General features: G+C 35.0%; 2 protein-coding genes across 2 annotated transcripts; one reads left to right on the top strand and one right to left on the bottom strand.

The window, feature by feature from the left end:
- Window positions 1-1,536: 1,536 nt before the first annotated feature.
- On the bottom strand, window positions 1,537-8,958 carry LOC114257840 (uncharacterized). Its single transcript, XM_028197642.2, has 2 exons — window positions 8,587-8,958; window positions 1,537-2,563 (listed from the first exon to the last, which is right to left on the bottom strand). The coding sequence occupies exons 1-2, from the start codon at window positions 8,675-8,677 to the stop codon at window positions 1,770-1,772; spliced, it is 885 nt and encodes a 294-aa protein (XP_028053443.2). The 5' UTR covers window positions 8,678-8,958; the 3' UTR covers window positions 1,537-1,769.
- Window positions 8,959-10,089: 1,131 nt separating this feature from the next.
- Window positions 10,090-11,160, top strand: LOC145791283 (uncharacterized). The gene is made up of 2 exons (XM_082871626.1): window positions 10,090-10,771; window positions 10,859-11,160. Exons 1-2 carry the CDS (start codon window positions 10,090-10,092, stop codon window positions 11,158-11,160), a joined length of 984 nt encoding a protein of 327 aa, XP_082727752.1.
- The last annotated feature ends 2,057 nt before the right edge of the window (window positions 11,161-13,217 follow it).

Raw genomic sequence — 13,217 nt, 5'->3', positions numbered from 1 at the left:
CATATTGATCTTGATTTTACTCCAATTCGATTCAATCCGGACCATCCACACACCTAATATATATGATGCGTGAAAGTAAGGACATGGTAATTTTACATAATAATTGATCTTGAAGAGATCTTCTAATTATGAACTCTGGCAGGTAACTTTTATTATTGTCCTCTATTATTATCTTACACTAAGGTGCTTCAAAATCCAATGAGACGCCGAATTACAAAAAGAATTATTATTTGTTAATAAGTATTTTCAAATAAGAAACTTATCATAAATATTAACATGAGCCTTTTTGGGCTGGGCTTAGACTAGAAAAAACAAAAAATTCTTGTCCCCAACCCAATCCAGCTTGACATGGTTTAAAAATCTCATTTCAAAACCCAATCTTAAAATAATACCATAATCTTGAACACACCCATCAAACTCGTTTATTGATTAAAGAATATATTACAAAATAAAGCACTAATTTTGTAAAAGTCCAGAATTTTTAATTTTCTATCCTCCTTGATCTTGATCTTGAGTGGATGCTGTTACTGTGAAGTTCATTAGATGTTCTTTGGGCTTCGTTGGAAATTAATTCTTTAGATCTTTTATCTATTGGTCTTCTGTTCTATATTTTTCTCTTCCTCCCTTAATCTTATCTATATTTTGCTAATGATTTTGTAGTTGTGTTCGGACAATCAGTTACATTGTGTTTGGATCATACATTTGAATGGAAATTTCAAGGAAAATCTGAAAGAAATTAAGCAAAATTTTAAGTTATATTTCATTCATATTTTTCTTATCTTTCTCTTTTTAAATCTCTATCTAAATTTATAATTTAAACGCAATCTTAGAGCAACCATAATAATAAGCATTTTTATCTTACAAAAGTACATGAAAATGGTATGTCTTGTATTTTTCTTGGTCACTTTACTTAGTGTGTATTCCAATAGCATTCTCTACTTTGATACTAATTTGTTTAATTGTATGAATTGGATATAAGGGGTTGAGAATGATATGTAATACTTAGAGATTTAAGATGAAATATAATATGTTTAGGATATGACATAAATTATATATATTATAGGATCACTTATACTATATTTGATTAAAACAGAATATAACATATGATAAGAAAAGAGTGATTATTTTTTACTATTGAATAAGTGATAACTTATATCATGTAATTCGAAATACGGTGTTACATATTTTGTACTTTTAAAGCATATAATATACTCTAGGATTTCATATCAAGTAACCAAACAAAGAACATAAAAAAGATGAGACCCACATGTTAGACTCAGTGTAGAGCAACTAAGGATGAAACAAAATGCCTTATTTGAGACTCCAGTTCGTTATAAATTTAGGCAAAATGTTTAAAATACTTTAAATGCCTCTATTACATATTATAAGTTGAAATTTTAGTGGGTACATAGAGTCCAGGGAAGTGCATTGTTAGTAGTTTCTCCTTTCTTATCCAATTTGTATTATACCTAAAAAGAAACACAATCTTATGAACACTTCTTAAGTACTTAGTAGACAGTGTTTAGAGTTATTTCCTTCCACAAAAGCTCGTTAACCATTTAAATTTCATGTTATTTTGAAAAACTAGCGCACACACTAATCTAGGTTCCTGCCCGAAAGACCATAATAGAATTTCCCATGCAAACAAAAACAAACTATACAACAGCACCACCTCTCTGTAAATTTCTACACAAATATTCGATGACAAATCATCAAACACCGTCTACTGACTAACACATTCAAGAAAAAAGATTATAATCATCAAAAGCTCAAAGCTCTTCATGCGCTTCAGAGCGCTCATAAGACGGAGAATCATAAATATTGGAGTCTTCAAATGCCTCGTGCACATACGAATCTTGTGAATCTTTATTGAAGTCTTCAAATGCCTCGTGCACGTACGAATCTTGTGAATGTTCAGCATTTTCAAAAGCAGAAGCTTCGTAAACTTTATTTTCCTCCGCTTCAGAATCGGAACTTTCAAAAGCAGGAGTCTCATAAACTTTAGTTTCCTCTGGTTGAACAAACTGAAGTAAGAAATGCACTCCATTGACAACATCATATGCCATTATTCCAATTCTTCCTCCAACCCAACTTCCCAATTCGCTCCCAATCAAATAACCAAACCTCCCAAACCTTTGCTCTCCAAGGAAACCGACAGCATAGGTTCCAAACAAGGTTCCAGTGCCACGGAGAAACCCTTCTGTCATTGTTCCCCCATAGTAAATTGCTTCAAAAAAATCCCATCCTGAAGAGATTATAGGGCCTATGATGCGTTTGGCTTGTCGGGTTGCAAGTTTTGCCGCTTTTGCTCCTTCTTTCTGGGCTTGTTTAGCAGCATCTTTGGGAGCCAAGCCCTGTGACAAAGCATCAACTAGCGCTTGTTCAATTGCTTTATGCCTTGCTCCCTCGACATGAGCAGCTCTGATATTGTAGAAGTAGATCTTCACACCTTCCTTCACCGCACATGCCACAGTTCCTGAACTCCCATCGAAACAGTTTAAAATTGTAAACTTCCCACTCTTAGATGAAGCCTCTTCGCCAACCAGGTGCCTACATTTGTCAGCTATAAAGAGCAAAAAGTGAGAACATCTCTTTTGAAAAGACAATAAAGAATAGAGAAGAAAAGACATATCATTAGAAGAAACATATTTGATGTCTCAATAGAAGTACTATGGAACTAAATATGTTGCAGAGAAACGTAGTTTATGTATTAGCATATTGGCTTGTGAATATAATCCAATTGAACAAAGAGAGAATATGTATTGACAGAAATAAAACAATAAATAATCTGTGCCTTGGGGAACTAACAATTTACGCCACCATGAAACGACAATCATAAGATAACAAAAGAACAATGTCATATAAATAGCAGAGAAGTATGAAACATTAAAAATTAGAAATTATGTAGAGTATAAATCCTATGGTATAACAATAAAGAAGAATTCAGGAAAAACATATAGTGGAAAAGAAAACATAAATAAAATAACATATCCAGTGAAGATAAATCATAGTTGTGAGAAAGACAATGAGGTTAGCTGAACATGCGGTTCAGCAATAAACTGAAAAGAGAGAACAATACTACTATCCACTACTATGATTATCTTGCAAAGAAACAACAAAAACTGGGCCTAAACAGGCTAATGCTTGTATGAGGGAAAAATTCCAATGAAGTACAGTAATTTTCAATCTAAAGAAGTCAAACTTCATGGATTCACAGATTTAGCTCCCCTCTAATGCACTTACATTCTCGATGAGGATGACAACTACTGCAATTGGAAAGTTACATGCCATCAAGTGCAATAGCAATTGTTGACATTGACTATATTAATTATAATGTGAGTTACCAAAATCTGGTATGAAGGACAGCAAAGCTTATGAGAACTAATTATTACCATAAAAAGGAGCAAAATCAGTAATAACTATTTTGATACGAAATTCCAGCAAACAAAAATACCCGGAAATTAAATTCTCTTCTTGACCACTGAATAGTTAGGAACAGGCTTCTTCAATGCACTTATACAAATTGGGCTGCATCAAGGTGCCAAAATGAGAACAAACAATGAGTACTATGGCCAAAACTTCCAATGAAATGGTTTACATTTTAACTCCTCCCTAATCACTGGGTCTCAATAGGCTGAGACGATGAAGAGGAATTAAAGTTGTCGATCCAAATTGTCAGGACACAGTGCTGTGACTAGATGTAAACTTTTTGCACAGCCATCATTGAATATAAACCAAACCATCATTCACAATGGCCCTGCTTTCCACAGTATCCATCCTTTCAGCCCAAGAAAACTCTTCAGCAACTAATAACAGAACACTCACAATTAAATAATTCAAACATCCACAGAAAGATACAAGGTAACTGTTAGCAACCACATTTTCTCATGAACCTAAACAAAATAGAGTAGAATAAGAGGAGCCATGACTGGATTCACAACTTCTATTCATGCTCATGTATACATACATGACATATCTCGAGTTATTTTTTTAGTTATTTACTCAACTTTTGGTTTTTGTCAGACATGATAAGTTAATATCCCATATCCCACACATCATAACTTTATTGAGGGGTGTATATGAGTGTTGGCCAATAAAATTTTAACCGAATTTAAGATAAGATTTCAAATTCAATGGGATGAGACTACTGAAACTCAAAAGTCTTCAAACTCATACAAGCCAAGTGACACATACAAAATGTAGGATGCTAACTCTAAGAAGGATCAATTAAGGGACGGCACATACAAAGCCTATGGTGGAAAAAATGTAGGATGCTAACTCTAAGAAGGATCAATATGATCAGTTGAAATACATGATAAGGTACAATAACAACAATGTTACTCAAGATCTTCAAGACTATACAAGCAGAGTGACAAATGGAGCCTACAAAATTCAAAAGACAATGTGTTCAATCAAATGATGACACGTACAGAGCTTATAGCAAGGAAGCTAAAGAGGATGGAATCTAGAAGATCTATATGGTTACTCAAATCTGTTATGATAACATTACGTTTAAATTCAAACGGCGGAATCATGAAATTTGAAATTCAAAATGAAGATAAGACTCTTCTATCACATAGATGACCCTCTATAAATTTGAGGACCAGGACAGAGGATCAAAAAAGCAAGATCAGAAATCATCAAAGAAAAGAGAGAGAAATGAAAGTTGAGGGACCAAAAATGAAACATTTAGAGCAATAGAGAAATTTAGAAAAACAACAGCACACAATCACTTAACACCCAACACAGAACGATGGCAAGTTACAGGTAAAGGGTTCCAAATCCAATAATTGTACTTTGTGTAATTAGGGGTTTTTAGATCCCCAAAACTTTAATAAAACGATTCTTTTGCTTAAATTCTCCTTTGTTAATTTTTTTGCTCTTCAGTAATCAGAAGTTTCACTTGTTTAAAGTGTGAATTAACAATTTGGAATCCAAATCGGAAATAGGAGCCTGCTATCAAATAATCAACTAAATAGCAGATGTCCGTAAGATGAATTTTGAAATGTTTTGAAACATTTCACGTTTAAAAATTTGTCTCAACAATGAGCCAAGCTGAACAGCTAAGTTCTCAAGTTCATCTCAGTATAATGCGCCACAGTTATTAGAACTAAGCTGCATATATCAAGCCGATGAAGGCACCAAGCTCACGATTTGGTGGTTCAACTGTTGGTTCAAGCGATTGAATTGGTGTTATAATCAAAGTTAATTTAAATATTATTATTTCATTTATAAAGCTAGTTGCCTATATACATATATATATTATATGTGATGGAAGACTAACACAGAGAAATGAAGAATGGAAGCTAGTTGGCATCTAGACAATGCTACCAGGTTTGAGCCTCTGCAGGCAACTTTTTTTCACTTTTACAAAGGGGAAGCAAACATTTTATGGCTGGTTAAACTCTGGTCAATGGTTCATTTACTAAAGCGAACCACACATTAAAACCAAACTACCTAAGCAACGGGTTCACGGTCGGACCGGTTCAACCACCCATTCCAGTCCAGTTCCAATACCGCCGTAATGCACTAATATTCAATCCCCGATGCAATCCTAACCAGCCTCGTTTAAGGTTGGCCCTTGCCTTCACAAGAAGACTAAGCACAACTTGGCTCAACCTTAACAGCGCATCATTTGGGATACAAATCTTGTTTCATCAGTTCTCTCAATAGAAGAATGAGAGCATTGTAGTGTTAACGAGGATGGTGTGGGTTGGATGGATTTGAATATTTATTTGAAGGGTTATGCAGTTTAAAATCCCAACCCGCAGAGAAACTAAACTGACCGCCGCAGAGTACAAAGATGCCCTAATAAACCCTCCACATCTAATCCCTGCTCACCTAACCCTACGTCGTCCACCACTAACTAACCCCCTCCCCTCATTTTCACATCTTCTATATCTTGTATCTATCTACCACTGCTCTCCATGCCACCAAGACTTAACCCTACCTTTCATTGCTCCCCATCGCCACCTCTACCACCGGTAGTGAGTCGAGTGACACCATGATGGAAGCTTGGACCACCTCCACTGTTGGAAAGCTTTTGTACCTAAAGTTAGGAGTGATAAACAAACCGAACGAGCCGAACGATTAACTGTTCAAGCTTGGTTTGAAAACTTTAACGAGCTTCAAAATTTGTTCAAGCTTGGTTCATTAAACTTTCGAGCCGAGCTCAAGTAGTTTAGTATTTTTATCAAGTTTTAACGAGCCGAACGAGTAATTCACTATTTAAGTTTGGTTTGAAATCTTTAACGAACTTGAAAATGTGTTCAAACTTGGCTTATTTACTTAAAGAACTAAGCTTGAATGAGCTTTCAACGAACCGAACATGAGTCAAGCTCGAGTTGTTTGGTTTGTTTATCACCCCTACCTAAAGTGTCACAAAAGGCTAGCATGGGAAACAAATGAAATGTACCAAATTTTTAGCACGTATAATCATCAAACCAAAGACCAAAACAACTCATTCACGATTCAGTAACATCAACCATGAGGGCATTTGTTGTCGCCCTCTTTGCCACCACTATGTCATCATCCACCTTCAGGAAGAAACACTCTCACAATCTCACTCACTCAGTCAGATCTTATGTTTTTTGATCAGCAATAAAAGAAAATTTATTAATAAAGATCTCATTTCGTCTTTCTCTCTCACACATATCATTCTTACCCCCCCTCCCTCCCCCCTCTTTCCTTCTGCAGCTCCTCTTCTCCTTCCTTCCCAACACCTTCAACTCCCCATCCCCCTCTACCTTTTTTAGAACTTCCAAATCACCATCATCTCCCATTTTAAGCAAAGTTGTGAATACCGTGCCAGTGAACATACCATTTTTTGTTATTGGTAAAGTATGTACTGGCACTAGTGCATTTCAGAGTACCATTTCAAATTTATCATCATATGTATTTATATTTATATATATAATACTTCACATGTTGACTTATTTACTCAAATAGTGTAGACATATCTAATTTTCTTTACATATGGTCCTACATTGTATAATTGTAGAAAAAAATAGAAATAGAAAAATTTAAAAATCTAAAACAACAATTAGATAACATTATGGTTTATTAATGGTAGCCTGTATAGACTATAGTTGGTATACAATTATTCTTTTTTTTTCCTTTTCTTTTGTTCTTACTTTTTTCATTTTGACAGTGTAGTCAAATCATCAAGTTATGAGCAATCTTCATAGCTGATATCCCCTAGCTTCACCAAAGAGCTGGTGTTTATCCAAAACTGGCCAAAAATTCTTCTGCAATCCAAAATTTTCCAGTAAGACTGAAATTGTCCAGATCTGAACCAACCCCCCCCCCCCCCCCCCCCCCCCCCAAAAAAAAAAAAAAAAAAACTAAACCGTCAATGTGTCGTACTTTGATCGGTACTATATGTATCAGGGTGTAACAGGCAGTATGAAATGGTAATAACAGCTATGAATTGAAGAGATTTTTAATCAATGGTATTAAAGGTAGATTGGGGAACCACAACCAACATCAGTCAGGGATTGAAGGTGCATGTTCACTAATCAAGGCATGTCAAAGCCCATCGAAAGTTGTAGTTCATGCAATTGTTTGATGTTATTTTCAATTAAGAGAATGTTAGTCATTTTGGTTTCATTCAAATCTGTCCTGGTCTTAATTTCATTAATACATTTTTTACATCTTGGTAACTTGAATGTGGCTGCATTTTGTTGAATCTATGAAGCTTAATCAATTCAATTTTGCTGCATTTGTCATTGATTAATCTATTGAACTCTGTTGAAATTTGTTTTTATTTTAAACATTTTCTGAGTTTGTTGCACTCTCTGTTTCCACTCACACAACTGCCAAGCCAAAACCACTTGTATAAATCAACCAACTCGTACGCACCCCAAAAACATGTCGCGCCAACCCATGCACACTATTGGAAAGAATAAAGAGTAACAAATCCCCTTGTAGGGTTTTAAATATCGGCCGTTACGTATTGAAATTTTGGACTTCCGACACTGTTATTCACCAATATATCGGCCGATTCATACTATCCGATACTGTCTAACTCTAATATTCACCAACATATGACCATACCATTGATGCCAATAACTATCCCGAAACCGTTATTTAAAACCATGCCCCACATCCAATTGATAACTAGCCTAGATACCAAGCAACACCAAGTTTCAAAATTTACCAAATATTATAATCACTCAAGTACAAAGAATATTCCAAATAAATCCAAATTGCGTTTTTCTTGTTAGTCTGTTCTGCATAGCTGAGAATTTTAGAAATTAGATATACTGGGATCCTATAAAACAAAAACTTCAACGCTACTAACCAATCAACATCAAGTATTTCATGTGGATTTCACATTTTCATAAATGAAAAAACAAACCCAAAAAGAATAAAAAAAAAATCAAATTCATATACTTCGTAATTTCCCTAGTTTTTATTAGATGTCCGTAAAAATAAAAAAGATCAAAGAAATCAACACCGAAATTAAATAAATTTCGATCTTTCATCGCCTCATACAATTAGACTCCCCATTTCAGTTGAGTTCTACGCATCAAATTCATAAGAAACCATATATATATATATATATATGCATAGATATAGATATACCTGTGAAACTGAGAGCGATTATGCCAATGATGAAGAACAGAAATTGAATTCGTTTCTTCTCAAAATCCATGGAATCTGGAAACCCTAACATGTTGTAATACTGCAATTTATGCGTCTGAGATCGGAACAATGATAGATTTCGTGTGAAATGCTGAATCAATCAACAAGTGCGAGTCAAAGTGAGTCTTTTGAATAGAGAGAGAGAGAGATCGCGGAGAGATAGCAAGCTTGAGGCTATTGCCAAGATACGTACAACTATTAATGCTCAAACAGAGTTGTACGTCTATTTAGTGATAGTCTTTATTGCTCTAATTATTAAAGCTGTGGGATTCTATTTTTATACATTCTATTCGTTTAATGATATTTTAATTTTTTCATAGTCAAAATTTTCATATAATTTTAAATTTGTAAACGTATTAAAATACATATTAATAATTTAAAGGCAAAATCTTTGACCAAACACACCATATTTGATTATTTCAGGGTCGTTTTCTTTTTGAGAAAAATGTTTCTGATTTTTAAATGAAAAAATTGAGAAATTCTATTTCTACACATCTAATTAGTTTAAGATACACACTTAATAAAAAATTAATTTGATGAATTATATCTTAAGTAAAAATGATCATAACATACATCTAACAACACCCATAATATTATATAAAAAAATTCTCAACACACATCTTTTAAGAATTAAAAAATCTCAATATACATCTTTTGAGTTAAACAAATTAAACCTTAGTTTTTTCATTATTGTCATTTTGTTTGTTACACACTCTATACTCCTCTATTGCTTGTAAACCAATATTCTGTAAACATCTCTATATTGCTTTAATCTGTAAGTTTATTCTTTATTATTTACATCGCTTTTTTATTAGTTTCACAATTTTTACTTGATTTTAATATGAAAGAATTGCAAACTTATGGAAGTTCAAACACAAGCAAAAAAATGTCTGGTGACAGCAAAATCATTGATGAAAATGTTAGTTTTTTTGTGTAGTTTTTTTTTTTTTTAGTTGGATATTCAGGGCTGAGTTTCATCACTTATTTCGAAAATTATCTTTCAAAACATTATTTTTCTTCTGGCACTTGAAGTTCAAAAATTATATATTAATTCAATATTAAAATTCTAAATTTTATTTACTTTTTTTGATACTTGAAAACCAATTTTTTTTACTTTTTTCGGTATTAAAGTGACGAATTTTATAATTAATTTCGTCTCTGTGCAACCGAATGAAAGATTTTTTTCCCCCTTATCAGATGGCATGCAATGAGGAAACTAGGATTTGATCAGACATTATGGTGGATTGCACTAGTCATTTTATAGCTAAACATGTAACCTTTAACATGAAATTCGTAAGTTTATAATTTTTATTAGTTAGTTTGTTTCGTTTGTTTTTATAAAAATTATATGACATTATATACATGTTTTCGACACAAAAAAATGAATTGCTCACTTGGGTATGTGATATTAGAAGGACAAATGGTTTTGTTATTATTATAAGGATGTCAGACTATGGTGGTGGTCGCAAGAGATCAAGAATTTATCTTGCTTGTGAGTGGAGTGAGAAGTATAGATCGCATAAGAAGTTGAATGATGGCTCGAAAAAATTGTTGAGACAAACTGGTACGAAGAAGTACGCATGTCCATTTGATTTGAGGGCACACAAGTTGAAAACAAACGATGAATGGATATTGGATGTAGTTTACGGACTGTATAATCATTTAGCTATGGAGCATCTCCAAGGACATTCATATGCAGAGAGATTGTCAGCTAACGAAAAGTCACTGTTTGTAGATATGTCAAAGAGCCTAGTAAGACCAAAAGAGATATTCATTACACTCAAACAAAGAGATGCCCTTAATATGAACACAATGAAAACAGTTTACAATGTACGACATCAATGTAGGGTTCTACAAAAAGCTGGTAGATTCCAGATGCAACAACTGTTGGGTGAATTAGCGAAACATAAATACATTGAGTGTTATCGATGTGAGGAAGGCTCTATAACTGTCACGAACTTGTTTTGGGCACATCTAGTGAATTTGGATTTGTTTCGTACATTCCCTCGTGTGTTGATTATGGATTGCACATATAAGACGAATAGATATTGGCTTTCTCTTCTTAAAATTGTGGGAGTGCCATCAACTTATATGACATTCTCTGTGGCTTTCACATACTTGCAAAGTAAGTAAGTTTATAATTATGCATAAGCATTACAAACATTGCGTGATCTTATGGATAACAGTGTTTTACTTGAAGTCATTGTCACAGATAGAAAGTTTGCTTTGATGAGTGTCATTGACAACACCTTTCCGAATGCTCGACATTTGTTATGTCATTGGTATATTAATAAGAATGTATTGGCGAAATGCAAGAAAATGTTTGAGACAAAAGAAAAATGGGAAAAGTTTAGCACTACATGGAACTATTTGGTATTGTCATCGACTGAAAAGGAATACAATGATCACCTTGCAATACTGCATAAGGATTTCAGTAACTATTCAGAGGCAATCAAATATGTTATTGTGAGTTGGTTAAATCCGTATAAAGAAAATTTCATTACAATATTGTAGACGCGCCCCGAGGGCCTCATGCTACTACAGTTCGGACTCAATATGTCACGGTTCTTAATCTGATCTCACAATGTGCGATGAGAGATTGGTAAATCACCAAAGAGTCCAAATCCGGCAAATCATTTTGAAAAATTGATTTTTAAGAAAGAAGTGCCAAACATGGACTACTTTTCCAGATACAGAGTCGTCACCTAAATATTTTATTTTGGGGAAATTTAGGAAATCCTGACTCGTGCCTAAGGCCACGTGTCCGTCATCACCAAAGTTGCCTCGGCTCGGGAACTTGGGTACAATTGGGGAAAGTCATCTATGAGCACCCCCGCCCGCCCGATCAAAGATCGGCCTGTACTAAGCATGATATCTTGCACACAAGTATAGACTAGATCGCCTAATTTGGAACAAAGCATCGCATATCCGTTTGTTTGGAAATGGTTTGAAGTTTGCTACTCGCGAGTATGCTAAAACACGAATTTCAATGAATTGTCCCGATTCAAGCAATCCAACCTTCACCCACAGGCATTTAGGCAGTTATATCATATAAGCACTTAGTCTCATGGCAAGCAGGTTGTCATGTTAACACTCACATACATGCAAGATGCTAAAGCATAAACACTCACAGTGTACTCCGAGCCGAAACAAAGAACATGTTAGTAATCAAATGTATGATCCAAGTCCATGTTAAGATGGCTAATGCAACACATGCAAAATGCAACTAGAAATAGGCTCAGCTATTCTTAAATGCCATGTGAATGCTACATTTGATACATGTATTCAAATTGGAATTTGAAATACAATGCAGTTAGTATGATGCGCCGAGCCCGGTGCATGCAATACAGATGAATGATGCAAACATGCATCGCATAATGTATGCTAATGCAAATATGCCCTAATTCTAACCATCGTAAGCGGTTAAATAAAAGGGAGAGAGAAGTAGGGTTGGAAGAAATGCATCACACACATGCACGCTTATTATATAATTGCGCCCTCTCAATAGAGGGACCGAAAGAATAATACAAATTAACTAATTAATTATTACAAAACACTTAACTAATTAACCAAATTAATTAAGCTACAAAAGCAGTAAAGAGGCCTCAAGAAGAGGGATGCATGCATGCTCGGACGGCTTTGCTCGGAAATCCACCGCCATGCTCATGCTGCCTCTGTTTACACTGCTCTGCACCTCTGAAAACTGCACAAGTCTCAAGAATGCTCCTGAACCACTCCCTGAGCACTGTGGGAGGTCATCAACCAAGAGATGAGGCCATCGGCCAAGGAAAATTTGTCATCGACCATGAATGAAGCTCTCGGCCGACAATGCATAGCCGATCGGCACTAAAGATGGCCGGCCGGCCATCTCTTCCTGCAAAATGCTATTTTGCTGCAGCAGAGGACAAACAGAGCATGGTAATGCATTTTCAAAGTAATGTATGCACAACCACCCTTCCTATCATGTCATGAACTCAAGGAAGTATGGTTCTCGACCCTCGGGCCATCAATCACGCATTTCAATGCATGATGGCCAAAGGAGCCGAATGTGCAATTAATATCAAATGAAATGCACACCAAAACACATAAAGGACCTAAACCTCTATCATGTTTGATCAAGAGATAAGGCATGCACACACAATGCAATACAGCAAGCATGCAAAATGCCATGCAATATAACATGATTGACTTATCAAAACTAATGGCATGCCAACTCAATGCGATGCAACCTAAGCATGCAAACAAGGGTAATGCAACATAAGTATGCCAACAATAATTTCATGCAATGCAACTAGCATACAACAACATGCAAAGACAAGCATATTAGACCAATCTAATGCATGCATGATTAACTTAATAAAGCAACACAAGCATGCGAATATGAGGCCATATAACACGCATGCAACAACATGCAATGCAATGCAATATGCATGCAACAACATGCAAACCACATACTCAATGGACTTAAATTAAAAATGGACAGACCTCAGCCATGCCCAAATCAGTGGCCATTAATACCAAAACTAAGGCACCAAAAGGCAAGACATGCATGTGCACATATTGGTCCATAA

Source organism: Camellia sinensis, chromosome 5, assembly GCF_055761805.1.
Source record: "Camellia sinensis isolate YWXY chromosome 5, ASM5576180v1, whole genome shotgun sequence".
NCBI classification, from domain to species: Eukaryota; Viridiplantae; Streptophyta; class Magnoliopsida; order Ericales; family Theaceae; genus Camellia; species Camellia sinensis.
Note: the sequence above shows the minus strand (reverse complement) of the source record. Positions and strands in the feature narration are given on the sequence as shown.

Bases quoted from the DNA above. Each gene is read 5' to 3' on its own strand.
- LOC114257840 (XM_028197642.2), bottom strand. From the start codon at position 8,677: ATGTTAGGGTTTCCAGATTCCATGGATTTTGAGAAGAAACGAATTCAA. The intron at 2,564-8,586 runs GTATATCTATAT...TGCTCTTTATAG, and splicing joins AATCGCTCTCAGTTTCACAG to CTGACAAATGTAGGCACCTG.
- LOC145791283 (XM_082871626.1), top strand. From the start codon at position 10,090: ATGTCAGACTATGGTGGTGGTCGCAAGAGATCAAGAATTTATCTTGCT. The intron at 10,772-10,858 runs GTAAGTAAGTTT...TCATTGTCACAG, and splicing joins GGCTTTCACATACTTGCAAA to ATAGAAAGTTTGCTTTGATG.